Below are 20504 nucleotides of genomic sequence, written 5' to 3'. Positions count from 1 at the left end.
TGCCCGTGTCCATAACAAAAAGATTTTGTTGTGCAAAAATGTGAATAATAATACCGCTAATTTTACCACACGGTGAACAGCGTAAAAACAAATACCAAAAGACTATGACAGAATTGCTATTTTTTTCCATTCCCCTGACAATTTTTTTAATTTTAGTTCAACAATAACTTCTATATACCCCAAAATGGTACCATTTAATAAAACAGCTCACCCCTCATAAAAATTAGCCTTCATATACTGTAGCTATAATTATTGGAAAAATAAAAAAGTTATCCCTTTCGAAACACATGTTCTGCAAAAGGGAAAAAAAATCTGGCAACCTGAAGGTGTAATATAGTTTGGGTCCTTAGGGGATTAAATGGCTTCAGCTCATAAAAGATTTGAATAATACCAATACAGTATCTTGAGAATGATTTGCTCATGAAGTTTTATAGCAGTCAGTGGACATCCACTTCAAAGTGTGAGGATATGTTCACACGTGCACATCCGTTACGGCTGAAATGACGGAGCTGTTTTCAGGTGAAAACAGCTCCTGAATTTCAGACGTAATGGCATGTGCAGGCGTTTTTTGCAACGTCCATTACGGACGTAATTGGAGCTGTTTTTCTATGGAGTCAATGGAAAATGGCTCCAATTACATCCCAAGAAGTGACATGCACTTCTTTGACGCGGGCATCTTTTTTATGCGCTGTCTTTTGACAGCGGCACGTAAAAAAAAATGACCGTCTGCACAGTCCATCGTAAAACCCATTAAAATGAATGGGCAGATGTTTGCCGACGCTTTCAAGCAATATTTTCGGCCGTAATTCCAGGCGTAAAACACCTGAATTATGTCCGTAAATAGTGCGTGTGAACATACCCTTAGGGTGCAGTCACACAAAGGCAGGATATGTTGCACAAATTTTCTGCGACTGAAAATCAGTTCCATCCATCTGAATCTGTTTTTTTTCTGCAGCAGATGCTTCAATTTCTACAAGTTCCATTCAGATTAATGGACCAGATTTTCAGTCATAGAAAATCTCTGCAACAAAATCTGCCTCCTGTTACTGCACTCTTAGGCCTCATGCACACAAACGTAAAAACGCCCGTAATTGCGAGCCGTAATTACAGGCCTATAGACTTCTATGCTTACGGGGCTCCCGTAATTCCGGGTGGCTACGGGTGTGAACCCGTAATTACGGGAGCGTTGCTAGGCGACGTCAGGGGATAGTCACTGTCCAGGGTGCTGAAAGAGTTAACTGATCGGCAGTAACACTCAGCACACGGGACAGTGACTGCCGCTGGAGTTAATAGTATTAAAAGTTAACTTACCCAGAACTCTTCTTCTTCTTCTTCCTCCAGTCCAGCCTCCCGGGATGACATTTCATCCCATGTGACCGCTGCAGCCAATCACAGGCCAATCACTGGCTGCAGCGGTCACATGGACTGCAGCGTCATCGAGGGAGGTCGGACTGGATGTCAAGAGAGGGACGCGTCACCAAGACAACGGCCGGGTAAGTATAAATTTCTTTTACTTTTACTTTGGAAAGGGCTGTCCCTTCTCTCTATCTTGCACTGATAGAGAGAAGGGCTGCCGATTAGTGCAGTTCAATTTTGCAGCGAAAACGTGCCCGTAAATACGGGTGGAATACTGGTGACACCGGACCCGTATTTACCGGCACGGGTCCGTAACTACTGGTGCAATACGGGTCGAATACGTGTGACCAAGGACCCATATTTACGCCAGTATTTACGGTAGGACAAAAATACGTTCGTGTGCATGAGGCCTTAGGCTGGGTTCCCACGTAGCATAAACGCTGTGGAATTTCTGCAACGGAATTATGTGCAGGAATTCCGCAGCCTTTACAGTAGTAGCATAGTGAATGTGATTTGAATAAATCTCATGCACACTCTGCAGCAAAAATCTGCAGTGAAAATGTTCATGCATTAACTTGCGGTGCAGATTTTAAGTCCATAGCATGACAATTGATGTGCTACTGTTGTGTGTTTTCCCCAGTGAATTCCATTGGGATTTAATAGCTGCAACAAAGAGCCAATGCTGCAAATCTGCCGCAAAAATCACAAAAAATCAAAAACATTTTTATGGTTTATGAATAAAAAAGATAATACAGCCCAGCTGCTGTCATAGCAACACTTTATTCTGTTCCCCGTTCAAGCCGGCCTCCTGGGTTGAAGTTTCATCTAATGTGACTGCTGCAGCCAATCACAGGCTGCAGTGGTCACATTGGCTGTGGCGTCATCCCTGGAGGCCGGACTGCACGGAGAACAGAGGGACGCATCGCCATGATGATAGTCGGAAGTAAATATAGACATTTTTTTTTTTTTAAGTGCTGGTGTCCGCTGCGAAGATTCTTCCCGAAAAACTGCACCTCAATTTGGTGTGGATTTTTGGGCGGAATTCTCTGCGGGTTCTGGGTCGCATATGCTGCGTATCCGACTAGTGGGAACCCAGCCTAAGATTACTAATTTGTTTGTGGAAACATGTCTCAGCATCTGAGTTCTTTAAATCATCTTGGTCTTTAAATAATATATAATTATTGTTCGCTGAACCCCAGTAATGACTACATGGATACCATATTCTGCAATGCATTGTTAATAGAATTGGTAATAATAATTATTTACACATTCATACATCAAAGATATTGCAAGAATTATCTTTTTTTTTTTTACAACAGAATACGGCATAGTTCCAGTGCAGCTCAATTTTTTTTATTCTTTGTCTTGCCTGATTTAAATCTCGAGTCCATGTAAGGTGAGCTTTGACACCCCCACCTTACACTCTGTCACACCCTCCTTCCCTCTAATTGTTGCCCCATCACAAATTATTCTGGTCCTGAGTGAGCTCCTCGTCTTGAATGTCTGAGTGATAGAAAGAGAGAGCTCTTGTCCCTGGGCATCCAGGTGAGTGAGAGGGCACCTGACATAGGATACTTGTTGAAGTCATTGAATGCATGGCTTGGGTTTCTGGACAAGTGAGCAACTGCTTAGAACTGGCTGTGATACAAGTGAGCAACTGCTTGGCCCTCAGTGGTTAATTCAGCGCCTTGCCCTGGATGTCTGATTGAGTTATTCACTGCCTGACCCTGTGTGTGTGAGTTAGCAAACCCTGTGCTCTGAGGGCATGAGTGAGTGACCAAAACACTAGAATGCAGAATGCAAAAACATCATATAGTCCTCAATTCCAGTGTCAAAAGCGTTCTTATAAATGTTTCCATAATGTTGTCGGCTATGATTAAGGAAAGGATGGCTGATTTTTCTTCACAAAGTATTTATCCAATTTTAGTAATAGCATCTAATTTTAGCAGAGCCTTGATTTTATTGGAGTATAAAGATGAAACCTAACAAAGTAGTCTGTGGATTGTTCATTAATTACATAATTATATCTACATAAGTATTAGAATAATTAAATATCCACATAAATATTTTGTAAGAAATAGAAGGTATAAGTTATAGTGTTGCTATATTTTATAATATTCTTATTATAAAGGTATATTAAATTCTGTTTTAGGTCCACAGCTCCTGATAATTTATAATAGAAAATGGGTAGAGATAATGGCAATCTATATTCAGGGTGACATTCACATATGTCAGACAGAGTGTTGACATTTAATGAAAAATATATGCTTGTCATTGTGAATGAATGGTGCTGTTGTCTGTATAATAAAGATGCATTTATAGGTAAATTAATTTCGTATTTTTAAAAAAAATTTAAGAGATGCTTCTACAGATATCATGTGCCAAGACGATGTGTATATGTATATATATATTGTAGCAGTGCAGCTACTAAGGGGCAGAATTTGGGCCCAGTCTTATATATTTAAAGGAATGTTTCAAGAGAAAATGTCCTTTCTCCTTATTTGTTAGGCAGGAAACCTGGAGGAGGGTCTGGGTTGCTGGAGTGGAAGAGAATAGAGGAGGTTCCACTCCGTCTTCAGGACAGTCCAGGGTTTGGGCTGCCTTAGGAGTCTCATTACCTGACAGCTGTTAAGGCTCCTTTAAGAAAGGTGTGATCTATTCACACAATGCTCCCAGTCTGAGGTAGACAGGTATTGCCAGCCTGTGGGAGTCAGAGGTTCTGGTAAGAACGCCTTTCACCCTGATAGCTAGGGAAGCTATATGTGTAGTTAGAGGCTGGACGGCCTAAGGTTTATTTTTCAACTGTTTTGTGAAACCGCTTTTCATGTATGAAGACAATAAAGCTGGTTGTGGCCAGTTTCATACCGAATCCACTGCCTTGGAGTGAAAATTCTTAAGTGTACCAACCATCTTACCCTAGAGATGGCGATCCTGTGAGCTAACTTATCCCAAGTTGTCACAAAATAAATATATATATATATATATACAGTGGCGGATTAAGTAAACCATGGACCCTGGGCTGTTCCACAAGCTTGGGCCCCATTCTCCACCACCGCCCTGCCACGTCATGTCTATATTAAACACCACCTTTCTGTGTGAGCATTGACAAATGAGTGCTACGATTCCCCATGTCAAAGGGCTGTGTCCCTACATACTGACAGTCTCCAACCATCGCTGACAGTATCACACTGTGTAGGGATACATCCTCCTGACAAGGAGAATGGTAACACGCATTTGTCTATTAGTCCTGGGTACACAAATACTTTATGTGGAATACAAGGATTTCCGATAACTGACATGTCAGGAGAGGTGACAGATCTATAAATGCAATGACTCACAGGAGATGTCTTCACTGATGGGTCGTTCTCTTTTCTTCTCCATCTGACACAGACCGTTATGGCGACTTCTCCTGATGACTGCAGGGTTTCCTGATGAGAAATCTTTTCCCCTTGATTCTGTAGCCATTTTCAGCGTCTATAGCAACATAAAAATTCAGAAATAAACACCATAAATAGTCTTATACCCCAGACCCCTAAACAAATTAAGACCCAGGCCCATACATTAACTCAAACCAATAAATTCAGTCCAGAAGAGGTAACTATACTTTTAAAAAACATTTGACGTGTCATAGTGAGAGTGATATGTCAGAAGTTTTGATCGATGGGGGTCCCCGCATTGAGACCACCACCGATCACTAAAACAAAACAGCAGGAGTGCCCGGGTGAGCGCTGTTCCACTTAATTTCTGATTGTCTTTCCTCGGTGCGGTGTACGGACTCATAGACTTTCTGTTGTGCCCATACACCGCACGCTCGGCTATCAGAGGAAAGACGATCAGAAACAAAGTGGCACAGCACTCACCTGAGCGCTTCTGCCACATTGTTTCAGCGATTGGTGGGGTCTCAGTGCCCGGACCCCCACCGATTAGAACATTTGACATGTTACTATGACATGTAATTTAAAAAAAAAAGTTTAGTTAGTTACCCTTTAAGCAGTCAGACACCCCTCACCAGTGCATCTGACTGACTGCTGAGTGCCCTATGGGAGGGTCTAAGCGTCTGACACTTAGGGCGGATTTACACGAGCGTGTGCGTTTTGCGCATGCAAAAAAAGCGGCGTTTTGCGCGCGCAAAAGGCACTTAACAGCTCCGTGTGTCATCACCATATGATGCGCGGCTACGTGCCTTTCGCGCAGCCGCCATTATTATGACACTCTGTTTGTATGTTTGTAAACAGAAAAGCACCATAGTTTTACTGCTGTTTAGCAAATCACGCACGTCCCACGGAGGTGCCTCCGTGTGGCATGCGTGATTTTCAGGCACCCATTGACTTCAATGGGTGCGTGATGCGCAAAAAACGCAGAAATATAGGACATGTCGTGAGTTTTACGCAGCGGACTCACTCTGCGCAAAAATCACTGACAGTCTTCACTGCCCCATATACTTGCATAAGTCCGTGCGACGCACGTGAAAAGCGTTCGTGTAAATCCGCCCTTATGGCTCTGGGGGGAAGGAGTTATTCCCCTATAGAACCCTCAACAGTCAATCAAACGCTCTGACCCCCCCCCTGCAGTATAATAACTACTGAGGGCTCTATAGGGGAGATTATACTGCAGGGGGGGTTCTGAGCATCTGACTTACTGCAGAGGGCTCTATGGGTGGGAAATTATTTTGCACACAAAAAATGTGAGATTAAACACCCTATATACAATTCACACTAACACCACACACTATGTATTCAAACCACACACACTACACGCACACACTATATAGACTTACATTATAGACACTATAAACACAGCACACACTATATACACAGCACACACTATATAGACTTACATTATGACACACACACACACACACATACATAAACACACACACACACATAAACACACACACACATAAACACACACACACACACACACACACACACACACACACACACATAAACACACACACATAAACACACACACATAAACACACACACACACACACTTACCAGTCTCTTCCTCTGCGGTGCTTGTCTCTGGCAGCCTCCAGGACCTTAATCATGTGACTGTGACGTCACCACAGGTCCTTCACCCTCTAGTTGCAGTTTTGCCGTTATCAGGCAGCTGCTGGAGAATTAAACAGGAGGGAGGGTGTACAGCAACACAGAGGAGCAGACTGTCAGGGAGACTCCAGCACCTGCCCATCACAATCTCTGACAGTCTGCTCTCTACAGCTGATGTGCTGTGCCCCTGTTCCCTGGCCGCAATTGACTCCCCCTGCACATTCCCCCCTCCTCTTCATCAGCACGTGGGAACGATGACCACTAGAATGCGGCCGGCAGCAGCCCTGGAGAGTTTTTTTTCACTTGTGTGAGGTTTGGGCAGCTATGGGCCCCCTGGGAGCCTTGGGCCCCAGGCGGCCGCCCGAAACGCCCATATGAGGATCCGCCACTGTATATATATATATATATATATATAGGTATATATATATATATATATATATATAGGTATATTACTTTCTTTGTTATTTGTGTATACTAGTAATCATACTGCAATTGCTTGTGTCATTCCATAGAATCCTTTTCAAAGCAAACATTAATTATTTTATGATTGAAATATCAAACAATAAGCAGTTAGCATTTTACATTATATACTTTCGGTGGTTTGTCATGATACTTTTGAATTAAAAGGGTAGAACTAATGTAACATTGCACATTTTTTCTCATTCACTTTTATCGGATACATAAAAAACAACTCTGACTTACTAGACTCCACACAGGGACACCATCAGGTTAGTAAAGGTGGTACAAATAAAACCAACACACTCACCTGTTGGCTCCTTAGAAATCACTGCATAGAACCCGCACAGCTAGGTTATGTTCACACGGGGCAGATATGCTGCGTAAAAGCACACAGCGTATCCGCACTGTGCGCCGCAGTGAATTCTGGGAGAAAAATTGCACCAAATTGTGTGTCCGCTGCGGAAAACTGCAGCACTTGCAGACCGGCCTCCTGGGATGACGTTTCATCCCAGGAGACTGCTGCAGCCTATTATACGCTGCAGCGGAGGTCACGTGGGATGAAGCGTCATCCCAGAAGACCGGCCCACTGACGTCATCCAGGCTGGCTTCCTGGGAAGATGTTTCATCCCATGTGACCACCACTACAGCCTGTGATTGGCTGCAGCGGTCACTTGGGATGAAACCTCATCCCAGGAGGCTGCGCTGGAGGGAGGAACACAGACTCCTGTGTAAGTATGAGGTGTTTTTTTTCTGAGTTGCGGTTTTTGCAGGGATCGCTACGAACCTGCCGCAAGAAATGCGATAGTAAAAAATGGTTTTACCTCCCCATTTAATTCCATGGGGGAAACACGGAACAAATAAGCAGCATTTACGCAATTACAATTGACATGTTGCATAATAAAATTCTGCACCGCAGGTCAATTTCTGAGCGTTTTTTCCCCTCAGTATTTACGCAGCATGTGGATGGGATTTGTTTTATCTAATCCACTGTGCTAATACTGTATTTGCTGTGGATTTTCCCCAACAAATTCAGTTGCGGAGAAACCGCAGTGTTTACGCAACGTGTGAACTGACCCTTACACTTTCATTAAATTAATTTAATAGGAAATTATGTTCAGTTAAAGAGGTTCTCTGCTTTAGACAATCCCTACTTGTTACAAGGTTTCCTTGACCATAAACTGATCAAGTGTCCCCTTGCTGGCACCCCTAGCAATCAACAGTAATCTGTAGGGAAACCTGTCAGTGTTTAATTGCTCTGCAGCACTGCCACAGGAGAAATAAAGAATTACACCATGCCTATTCATACTAATTTGTCTCTGTAATGCAGGATAGGACAGGTCCTCCAGAGAAAGAGATGCTCTTGATAACCACTCTCCACTCTGGCCAAGAGATGAAGATCCTGAACAGTGCACCCCCTCAATTAACTTAAACTTAGAACTGGACAACCCCTTTAATATTCTATCCCTCTCCCTACCAAATACATGGTATGGTTCTGAAAAGGTACATAAACTTTTTCATTCCACTTAGAGGAGTCCATAGTTGAAAAAATATTTGGGCCATTGTGCATAGCAAGAGGGGTAACATGATCTGTATGCTGTATTATGATCATGTTATCCGCACAACCCGAAAGCCATTTACTTGTGTACAGGATGAAGTATAATTGACATGGGACAGACCTCAGGGGGCACTGATCAATTCAATGTTTGAGCCCCACATATTTAAATGGTGCTACTGGCTCTACTGATTTGATTTGTCCACTGTCACTGTAAATACTATTGTGACCCTCCTCATATCATGATACTATTGCTGTTACATGCCATCCTTAGCACCTGATTAAGTGTAATAAATATTGGACTCTGCATCTAACAAGACCGTTACTGTAACTAACTTGTATCTTTATTTTCTGTTCCTTAGATCTCCAGTTATGGCTGGCGGATTGTTTGCAGTTGATCGGAAATGGTTTTGGGAATTAGGAGGCTATGATCCTGGTTTAGAGATCTGGGGAGGAGAGCAATATGAAATATCTTTCAAAGTAAGAACAGCAAAATTATAAAATATTTAAATCTTTATAATAGCCATTAATAAAATGAACTGATTTATATTTGTTATGTTTCATTTTCCAAGTTTCTATCTTACCAGAAAAAAGATGAGAAGCATCATCCAGGAGTTCCGATTTTCATTAATGTATTCACTCCTATGCGTAATGATGTGTCTTAGCCTTTTGTAGAGCCCTAAAGGTGCTTAATCATTTAACACCTATCCTGCTCATTTTGACTATTCACATAGTTTAGAGGATTGCAGATTTTTTTAAATTTATAACTACAAAATGTCCCATAATTAAAACACCATTTTAAAAGGATTAGCCACTTTATATATAATCTGTACCGAAGAGTGAGTAAGAAGAATATAGCCAATTTACTAATACATTCTCTTTAGATGTTTTGCCTTGTTTAATCTCATTGTGAAGGCAAGCCTCCTTGCTAGTCTAGTCTTCTTCCCGGACAGGACCATCTCTCCCATCTGGAAAATGTCATGTGACGTGACCATGCCCCTTAGCACCTCCCATTGAAACACACTGTGCCTGCACTAGTTTCCTGATGAGCTAGCGTAGATGAAATTATTACATCAAGCTTTCAGGCTGACCAAGAAACTAGTGCAGGTGCATTGTGTTCAATTGGAGGCACTGACGGATGCCACATGCCCCTTCATTTAAACTCTAGAGTTGCAGTACTGCTTGGTAAGAACACTTGGCTAACAAAGGGGTGTTGCTTAACAATGTGATTAAACAAAGAAGGACATCAAAAGAGTATACATTAGTAAGTTGCCTATATTCCCCTTACCCATTTTTTATGTAGATTATATATATAAAGTGGCAGATAACTCTAATATTTATGAAGACACTGAGTGAACGTCCATGGTCTCATAGCTTCCTTGTGAGTACAGCAAAAACATAGGAAGTTAAAATGTAAAAAAAAAATCATAACAATTGGTGTTGAAGTCAATACTATAGAATGCTGCTCATAATTTCAACAAAAAATTGTTGTGTTAAATACAATATAGTTCTCTTCCTCTCACAGAGGAATGTGGGAAGACAAAATTTGGGATATCCTTCTTTGAGGTTATCAAACTAGAGAGCTGATATAGCTGCCTCAATACCTGCAAAACTAATTATTAGTTATCGCTTTCCAGCTAAGGCCCTGTTCACATCACGTTTGCCTTCCGTTTGGTCTCTCCGTTTATGTGTTCCATCACAGGAACAGATGAACAGAAATACAAACGTAAAGTAGCATTTCCATTTGCAATACCATTGATTCCAGTGGTATTTTTCTTCTTTCAGTTTGTTTCAGCTTGTGTCCGTTCCGTTTTTGACAAACTATAGCCTAGTCTGCTCAATTGTTTTCATCAAAAAAACGGAAACCTAGCGGAATGGACGCAAGCTGAAACAAACTGAAAGAAAAAAAAATAACCTTGAAATCAATGGTATTGCAAACGGAAACGCTACTTTCCGTTTGTATTTTTGTTTATCTGGTCCTCTGATGGAATAAATGAATAGAAAGACCAAACGGCAGGCAAACGTGATGTGAACAGAGCCTTACAAAGTGAGCGATCTGTAAGGTCAAACTGTTTCAAATTTGACTAACTGACCGTACAAATATTTAACTCGAGAGTTAGACAAACAAAAGATCAACCTCACCATTTATTATTTTACTATTTTGTAATCATCCCATGAAGGACATAATACAAATTATATTTATCTGTATTACATTTAAAAAAAAAATTCTAGTTTATTATTTTTTGGAAAGGCTGGCATTTGAATAAATGTATAGTTTTGGTTCCATTTATTTCTTGCTGATGTACTGTACTGCTGCATTACTAGCTCTCCTATATTTAGCATTGAATTCCAAATGGCTCGGGAGAATAAATCTTTACTAATATTGTTGACTTTTAGACTAGGCTAACTTAAATTGCCCCGTTTCGAATTTCATTATGATCTGTCGTTGAAGAGAATATAATTGGAATCTGGTCATCTCCTGCTTGTCATGAAACCATGGGAACAGTGTGAGGAGTCAGGTACTAAATTACCTGGGTTGGTATTGTATTACTGACAGGTTCTGTCATGACAAATGTGCCACTCAAAGTCCTCACAATATCACTGAATCGAATTAATGAACACTGACCTCAGAATTATTTTCTGTATGCATTTATCCTAAGAAATCTTTTATAACACCTCCAGAGGATTTTTCATGGAGTTTAAAAATATTTCTGCTGACTTGGGCCAAAACACTTTTTAAAACATAGGGGCAAATTTACTAACACAACACAAACTTAGAAAAGGCAGCCAGAAAATGCATCAAATTGATCAAAGTGGTGCATGCTGTACTGTATATTAAATTTGACGCATTTAGCTAGACATAGTTAAATAGTTAGTATGGTTGAAAAAAGACACATGTCCATCAAGTTCAACCAAGGGATGGGAAAAGGGAAGGGAAATATTTCTACACATTGATATAGGAGCTGATATTTTTTCGTTCTAGGAAATTATCGAAACCTTTTTTTAAAGCCATCTACTGTAGATACTGTGACCAGCTGCTGCGGTGACTATTCCATAGATTCACAGTTCTCACAGTAAAGAAGCCTTGTCGCCTCTGCAGATTGAACCTATTTTTCTCCAGACGGAGGGAGTGCCCCCTTTTTTTTTTTTGAGCAGCTTTTACATGGAACAGGAATTCACCATATTTTTTGTATTTACCATTCTTATATTTGTATAAGTTAATTATGTCCCCCCTTAGTTGTCGCCTTTCAATGCTAAATAGGTTTAATTCTTTTAATTTTTTCTCATAACTTAGATTCTCCATGCCCCTTATTAGCTTTGTTGCTCTTCTTTGTATTTTTTCCAACTCCAGGGCATCCTTTCTATGAACTGGAGCCCAGAACTGGACTGCATATTTTAGATGAGGCTGCACTAATGCTTTGTAAAGTAGTAATATTATATCCCTGTCCCGCGAGTCCATGCTTCTTTTAATACACGACAATATTTTGCTGGCCCTTGAAGCAGCTGATTGACACTGCATGCTGTTATTTAGTTTATGATTTACAAGTACACCCAGATCCTTCTCAACAAGTGACTCCTCCAGTATAGCTCCCCCTATGACATGTGATGCATGCAGGTTGTTGGTACCCAGATGCATAACTTTACATTTATCTACATTAAAGCTCATTTGCCAAGTGGATGCCCAAACACTTAGTGTGTCCAAATCAGCTTGCAATTTACGAACAAGACTGAACAATACTACATAGATTGGTGTCATCTGCAAAAATAGAAATAGTGCTATTATTCCCATCCTCTATATCATTCATAAATAAGTTGAATAAGGGTATGTTCACACGGCTTATTTTTGGATCGTAAACGGAAGCAGAACGCCTCCAAACATCTTCCCATTGATTTCAATGGGAAAAACGGGGTTCTGTTCCGACGGCCCAATTTTTACGCTACCGTCTTGAAATAGGCCGCGTAAAAAAAGCCAGTGAAAAAGATGTGCATGATACTTCTTGAGTATCATACACATACTTTGTAGCCGTTTTTCATTTACTCTATAGAAAAACAGCTCCAAAATTGGCCGTAAAAAACCAGAGTATCTTAATAAACGGCTGAAAATCAGGAGGTGTTTTTCCTTGAAAACAACTCCGTATTTTCAGAAGTTTTTTGCTAAGCGTGTGAACATACCCTAATAGTGGTCCCGGCACAGAACCCTGGGGTTCACCACTTATAACCGGGGACAATTCAGAGTAGGAATCATTCACCACAACTCTCTAGATCCTTGAGTCAATTCTCAATCCAATTACAAACTATACTTTCTAAATCTATAGTCCCTAATTTACCCATTAGATGTCTAAGGGTATGTGCACACACACTAATTACGTCCGTAATTTACGGACGTATTTCGGCCGCAAGTTCCGGACCGAACTCAGTGCAGGGAGCCGGGCTCCTAGCATCATAGTTATGTACGACGCTAGGAGTCCCTGCCTCTCTGCAGGACAACTGTCCTGTACTGTAATCATGTTTATCAAGAGGGTCAGTGTCAAATGCCTTTGCAAAGTCCAAAAACACTATATCCATGCTATATAATGATAGAGACTATTCTCTTCCTTATACCTTATGAGCAAGTAAGAAAAGAAATGTTTTTATTTGGACTTATTTTTTTGTAAATTCTCTATTTTGGGGTTATTTTTTTTACAAATTACAAGCGGAAAAGAAATATGTATAATGGGTACAAAAAAGAAAAGAGAAAGGGGGAAGAATATTACATTAACAAAGTTGTATATCACGAACAAATCTCATTCAAGGATTTTTCTGACTTTCTCGTTTTTCACAATTTGAATAAAAAAAGGGAGGATTTTGTCTAGTTATGTTGGAGTACTAGGTAAGAATGGAATCAAATCTTTTGAATTGTAAAATGTTGACCAGTCTTTCCATATCTGCTGGTATTTATTAAATTGCTGGTTCAATTTTATGGGTAAGTTAGTTGTAAGTAATCATTGTAAGTGAATGAGCATCAATATCACATTTAAATTACTCTACTCCTATAAAATTCACAATATGATTTAATGAGAAAGAATCTTAAAAAAAGGACAAAAAAAATAGTTTCTTATACCTCAGTCCAAGCTTCCGATGGCTTTCCTCTAATGGGACCTGTAAAACCAGTCAGGAGTAAGATAAAATATCTTAAAGAAGATCTGTCATCATACTATTCTGCCCTATCGAGACTGGTCAACTCTACTTTTAGTCCAAGCAGGACAAAGAAAACCTGATATTGTGCCATTTAACTAATAGAACCTAAACAAGAAGACAGCAGACTAATTGGGGCATATTTACTAATGCTAAAATTTAGTGTAAACTTCGACAAGGCAGTTAGAAGATGCACCAACTTTCTCACAGTGTTGCATGCTGTATGATAAATTTTGTGCATCTTACTAGACATGTTAGACACTTTTCTCTACCTTCACCTCTTCTATGGCTGACCTAGTTTATTGCACCACCTCTTTGGCACATTTTAACCCTCTCCCTACCAAAGACGTTTAACATACTTTCTGGCAGGTAGGCACTTTAGAAGCTAAGGACGTATCTGATAGGGCCTTTTTACTAATGGTTTTAACTCAGGCTAGATCTGGCTTCTTTGTTCAAGCTAGATCGCAGTTAGAGCTGGGTTTTGTCATAAAACGTAGATTCTTTTAAAATAAGACCTAGATCACAGTTCTAACTGCGATCTAGCCCGTGTTAGAGCAGGTAGAAGTAAGAGCTCCAGGGAAAAAAAGTTAGAAGTCCAGCACACAATATGATATGAAAAAATACAAAACTGTTTATTTAAGTCAAAATTAAAACAAGAAAGAAGTTAAAAATCCCAGGGAGAGAACGCCTCAGTTCTTAATCATAACTACTCTCTAGTGTATAGAGTCTGCTTTTATGGATCAGATTTTGGGGAAAAAACAAGGAAGTGGTAGTGCTTCAAATTAACCTCTTCAAGTTGTTTGGCTATTGTCTACACAGTTTATTTACACATTTTTAAGCAGCATACTAAACAAAATCACAAAAAAAGGAGATAAAGTACAATGCAAACAATTAGATAAACAATATAAGTGTGACATTCTATAATATTAGATGCGTATGTACATTTCCTCTTGAGATTAAAAGATACTATCTATCTATCTATCAATCTATCTGTCTCCTGAAGAAACGTGGCGTCCTTACTTCAAATGAGTGGTGAGCGGACTAACGTCTTTTGTATATTTCCTACTTGTATATTTTCTACTTGCAGAAGTAAGAGCTGCATATACTTGCAGCTCTCATTTCAACCTTTGCTAGAGCTAAAGGGTCTAGCCCAGGCAGTCAGAATCTTAGTTTTAAAACAAGAGCTAAATTACATCTCAAGCTGCAATCTAGCCTGAGTTAGAGCAGGTTAAGCAAATCCTCCATCTGTACCTGTATGACTGTAGATGACCCCAGGGGGAGGGGTCATCTAATTACCTTTGCCTAAATTGGCCATTTATTGACACCACATCATGGTTTTTTACCAGGGTCCAGATCTCCACATCAAATAAGTTGTTCGAAGTATTTGCATTTCACACAAATGTCAATAAAGTTTGTACATTTTACACTGTCCCTATCCTGTCCTGATATTTAGTGTAAGATCCACTGACCATTTTTTTAGTGATACCCGTTACACGCTACAGTCATAATGATAACAATAATCACTAGAGAGGAATGCCTAATACATTTTTGGTGGATATAAATATTTTCAGTCAGAAAAGACATTTGCACAAATTCACAGTCACCAAAAACAATTGTTTCCAACTAGTTCGACTAGAAAAATAAATATTAGTTAATGCAGTAGATTAGGTTTATGGATTTGCATTTCTTTGATTAGCGTTAGGCTGTGTTCACACGTTGTGATCAATTTATATTTTTTGGTCTGTTTTTTCAGAATAAATTTTTTGCAAAACAAAGAGGTTCTTAAGGATTTTTTTTAAGCTCTTGTAAAAAAACGCACATTGACAGCAACATGTGAACACAGCCTCATATTTTCGATAGGTGAATGGAACATTATATACCTATAAAATCCCCAATTTAGTTTTCATAGAAAAATTGGTTCGCTCATTCCTGTTGTTTTGCTGTTTAACACACGCATCTGTGAGCGTATACATGTGTGGTCTGAACTTCTCAAATCTTACAGTTCTTTGCAGGGTACATTTCGTTTGCAAGAATGCAGATTTTGGTAGCATAGTAGTTGTTTGCCATGTACAGTATATATTTTTAACACATTTGTAAATGATGTCCAAATATTGCATGACCTGTTTCCGCATTTTTGAATGCACAAGTTTTTCGTGATGTAGACAACTGTGTAAACCTCTGCTTGCATGTGAGTTCTTTGTGCAAATGTATGTCATAATGCATTTTTATTTTTTTTAAATAACTTGTTTGTCGCAAGGTTAGGTGGACATGGCTGCCAACAGCACGTCAATATAACTGCAATCATCATTGTCTGATTTTAGCGAATATATAGGGTTCGGGGGTGCATTCACATTTTAAGGCTTGTGATCCCTGTATCTTATAGGTTGCCACTTTTTTATAATTATCAGCTTAAAACTAGATTTTTGGTCTCTTCAATTCTGGTAAATATATGAATATATGTTCAGGTAGACATAGGCATTGGTATGTATTAACTCTGCACATACTGAACTTCTATTTTTATAATAAAATTACACTTTGACAAAAATTGCATGATGGTGCATGTATAAAGTGCTGAGTGGAATTTTGACACTGTGCCAGGTGTCCACTTTCAGAAAAAAATAGATATAGGGGTTTAATGTGATTTAGGTTTTATTTGTATACGTCAAATTTTAAAATTGCCCTAGATACCAGAAGTGCAAAATGTTTGAAAACTTGGGAAGCAAAAGGGTTAAGTTACGCCCTTCTTTTTTTCGAGTTAATCTAGTAAATCCCAAACATCTGTTATTTTCGGGAGATTTGCTTTAAAAAGAGGTCTAAAACTTGATGAAACATTATGCACTAAGTGTGCGCCACATTTTGGCGTATTTTATAAAAGGTCTAGCTGCAATCACATTAGTAAATCTGTCGCATTTTTATGAGTCTGCTTTATGCCCGAAGGGAGTGCTTCTCTGCCTCCCCTGCCCCTCAAGCCAATTTCTTATACCTCAGCCATAGCTTCTAATGAATTTCCTGTAATGGGACCTGTAAAAATAGGCGGGAATAAAATAGGACCTTAAAGCGGATCTGTTATTATACTATGCTGCCCTATTTAAGGTTAGCATAGTATGGAGACTGGTCAGCTCTACTATTCGTGCATACGGCACAAATAAAAATATTGTGCCATTTGTCTAGAAAACCCATAACTTATTGTTATGAGCCTACTACAGTATATGCATGAAGGGTGTACTGCCCCTGTCTCCCCCCGACCCCTCTTACCAATAATTGATGGATGCAAATTAAACATGCAGATATACTGTGGCCGTCAGTCACTGGTGAGTATTTTTATTTTTTTGCCTTTTGGATTAATAGAGTGGACCTATCCCTTTAATATGATGCCTTCCAGACTATGTACACCATTGAAATTGTTCCTATTTTTAAATAAAATTGTGCATCAGTGTGATTGGTGCAACTTCCTAAATACATTTTATTAACAGCTGCTTTGTATTCTGTATACAGAGCAGCTGTATCTTGCGCTAAGACCTGAATCCATCAGGTCCGCAGAAATGATGGGTTTAGCATCGAGCTAGTAATGATTACATCCAAGTTTATAACTCATCCGTGATCGATTACAGGTGGATCCTGCGTGTCAGAGACATGCAGGACCCGCTGACACCGAACCCGTCATTCCCTGTGGACCTAACGGATTCAGGTCATAGCAAACAATACAGCTGCTTTGTGCACCAATCACACTGATGCACAATTTAAAAAAAAAAAAAAAAAAGTGTACATAGCCTTTAATTTCCATCTCAGGCACAAGTGTACACAAGTATCTTATCAATCTCTATTTACTTAACACTTGTAATGAAGGGATAATTTATTTTAATTTCTCATTAAATGGTTCTGGAACACAAGAGAAAATAAGATAAAACAATGAGTTCACAAATCTTGACAATCTACATTAGTTAATCATTATATTTTTTTAAAATAAAAAAACGATTTCAAAGGTGGACACAGCCTTTAAATACTGAAGGTCAGCATATTCAGGTGACAAAACCGCTTGGAAGAGAGTCTGTCATTACATTTTCGCCTCCCAAACCGGAAATATCACCAGGAAAAGTGATTGCCCAAGTCAGACCATTGTGAACCATAAAAAGCGATTTTATTCCTTAGGGTACGCAAATGAGCACTGAACAGTTCTGCAATCCAGGAAGTGTCTTAGTCTAAGCAGAAACCACAAAGAATGAGTTGATTTGTTTATTTTAATTGTTTTAAGGCGGTTCTTCCTATGTCAGAAAAGTGTCATTTAATGGAGACTTTACTTTATCCGTCTGCATTTCACTTGCCATTTCATTTTCCTCTGTGAACACAGTGAAGAAAAAAATGTTTAATACATTTACCATCTACTTTTTACCCTCCACAATTCTTAGTAAAGTGTGAATATGAATCGGTGGACTGCAGTATCCAGAAAGATTATCAAAATTGAGGTCATATATTAAAACAAAGACTGCTGAGGGGTGACCACATAACTGTATAAATATGTCAAAGGTCAATCCAAGGATCTTTTCATACCCAGGACTTTAACTATAATAAGTGGGCATCCTCTACATCAAGAGCAAGGGTGTGCAAAATTTTTTGATCTGAGGACTGCATTATCATATATCCTTTAGCTGCCTGAAGTGCTAATAGTGCAGTTATATTATTATATTATTTAATAGCACAATTTTCATGAACATGTAACTTTGATGAAGAAAACATATAGGAAGTAATGCAAACAAAATGTATTTGTTTTGCACCGTTCACTGTCAAAGGTCGCAAATAGGTGGATTCTTTGTTTTGTTCACTTCGATGTCACAGTCACTGCTGAGTTTGCTATATACTGAGTGGCGCCTGTCACGTAGTTAAAGGCTATGTCTATGTGACAGGCGCCATTCAGTAACCAATGAGCATTTTCCCCTGTAATAGGGGAAATCGTTTATTGGTTACAGAATGGTGCCTATCACAAAGACATAGCCTGTAGCTATGTCACAGGAATTAACTAAAAAAAACTTTCCTTTACTGAAGACGAAAGCGCTCAATGAAGACCTGCAGAGGCCATCCACAGCATTTTTAAATACGGAAACACGGCTAATCACAAAAGCAGCTGTGTTTCCTTCCAGGGCAGGGACCACAACTAGTAGCAACGTAGACTGTAGTTTGTGCAGTTGTACATTCCTGGCATAGAGGAAAAAAGGTTTTACACCAGAATAGCACAGAGTTCTGTAAGAGACTCCGAAACTCTCTGTCAGTGGGAGTTGTCATGGTTAATCAGTGAAAAGGTGTAAAAGGGACCTGTATGCCTTTCTTAAAAAAAAAAAAGAACATTACAAGTTATGGGCACTAGCTGACTAGAGATGGGTCATTGCTATAAAGATTTATTTTCTATATTTGGAATAAGGAAGGAATTTTTTTTCCAAGTTTAGGAAAATTTGCTTCTGCCTCAAGGTTTTTTTGCATATCACTGAATCAATGTTGCAGGATAATAGGCTGAACCGGATGGTCTTATGTCTTTTTTTAGGCATACATACTACAGAGGCGTAGGTGGGTTTTCCAGCACCTGGGGCAAAGATTCAGTTGAGTGCCCCCCTTTAAACCACTTTCCCGACTTTTTCTTCTCCCTCACCATGTTTGCTTTCTCTACCATTCAATGGGATGTAAAAAAATTTTTTATCTAAATCGAGCATAAAACCATTTGTACATTTTACAAGCAATACAGTTATATAAAGTAGTTAACATAACAATAAATAAAAAGAAAATAAATAAAGAGGTCAGTGCCGGACTTAACAGATTGCATATCTGAGGCTAATGAGACTATATGGTGACATAATGAACAGCCCCCTGTAGATAGTGCCACACAGCCCCCCCCCTGTAGATAGTGCCACACAGTCCCCTTGTAGAATGTGCCACACAGTCCCCTTGTAGATAGTGCCACTCTCCCCCTGTAGATAGTGCCACACACCCCCTGTATATAGTGCCACACACATCACTGTCTATATATGTATAATGTATAATGCCCTATAGCTGCCTCCATACGGTAGAATGCCCCTACAGCTGCCCCACACAGTATAATGCTCCTATAGCTTCCCCATACGGTATAATGCCACCATAGCTGCCCCATACATTATAATGCCACCATAGCTGCCCCATACAGTATAATGCTGCCTTAGATGCCCCCATGCTGTACAATGCCCCCTTAGATGCCTATTGTGCCAGTGCCCATGTAGATAGTGCCACAGTTCCCACGTAGATAGTGCCCACAGACCGTACCCATGTAGCTAGCGCCAGTGTAAACCGTAGATAGTGCCCCTATATAGTGCCACTGTGCCCATGTAGATAGTGCCACATCCCATTGTAGATAGCGCTACCCCTTCCCCCGTGTAGATTGCATAATTGAGACTCCCTAAAAGGTAATTGGACAATTATCTCAAAAGCTATTTAATGGACTATTCCCTCATCAATTAAACAGGTAAAAGGTCTGGAGTTGATTCCAGGTGTGGTATTTGGTTTGGTAGCTGTTGCTGTGAACCCACAACATGAGGTCAAAGGAGCTCTCAATGCAAGTGAAACTGTCATGCTCATGGCCGCGGGCAGTCAGGCTCACTCACCTCATGATGCCCGCACCCATGGATCTGCGAGCACTGGCCCCAGTCTCCTCCTCAGGAGACGCCAGCGCTCACTTCCGCTCACCATGGCCGGGTCCTATAGGGTGCGAGCGCACGCTCGTGCCCGCTCTTAAAGGGCAGCGCGCGCACCAGACTTTCATGTTTAATTAGCCCATAGCACCCTGGACTATAAGAGGGGCTCAGCCCCTTCCTCCTATGCCTGAGCGTTGTTGTCGTACCCTAAGTTTGTATATGCAAATGGTCTCCAAGTGTTTCCCAGTTCCCAGTGTTCCC

General features: G+C 40.0%; 1 protein-coding gene across 1 annotated transcript in view; it reads left to right on the top strand.

Annotated features, from left to right (window-relative positions):
* The window catches only part of GALNTL6 (polypeptide N-acetylgalactosaminyltransferase like 6), a 1595017-nt gene that overhangs the window by 1386107 nt on the left and 188406 nt on the right, over positions 1-20504 (top strand). Inside the window, exon 7 of the mRNA XM_075849659.1 lies at positions 8781-8898. Coding sequence (XP_075705774.1) covers positions 8781-8898 — 118 coding nt within the window. The remainder of the gene's footprint in view (positions 1-8780; positions 8899-20504) is intronic.

The sequence above is a fragment of the Rhinoderma darwinii genome, chromosome 1 (assembly GCF_050947455.1).
Source record: "Rhinoderma darwinii isolate aRhiDar2 chromosome 1, aRhiDar2.hap1, whole genome shotgun sequence".
Classification (NCBI taxonomy): domain Eukaryota; kingdom Metazoa; phylum Chordata; class Amphibia; order Anura; family Rhinodermatidae; genus Rhinoderma; species Rhinoderma darwinii.
This window is presented reverse-complemented; position numbering and strand designations above follow the sequence as displayed.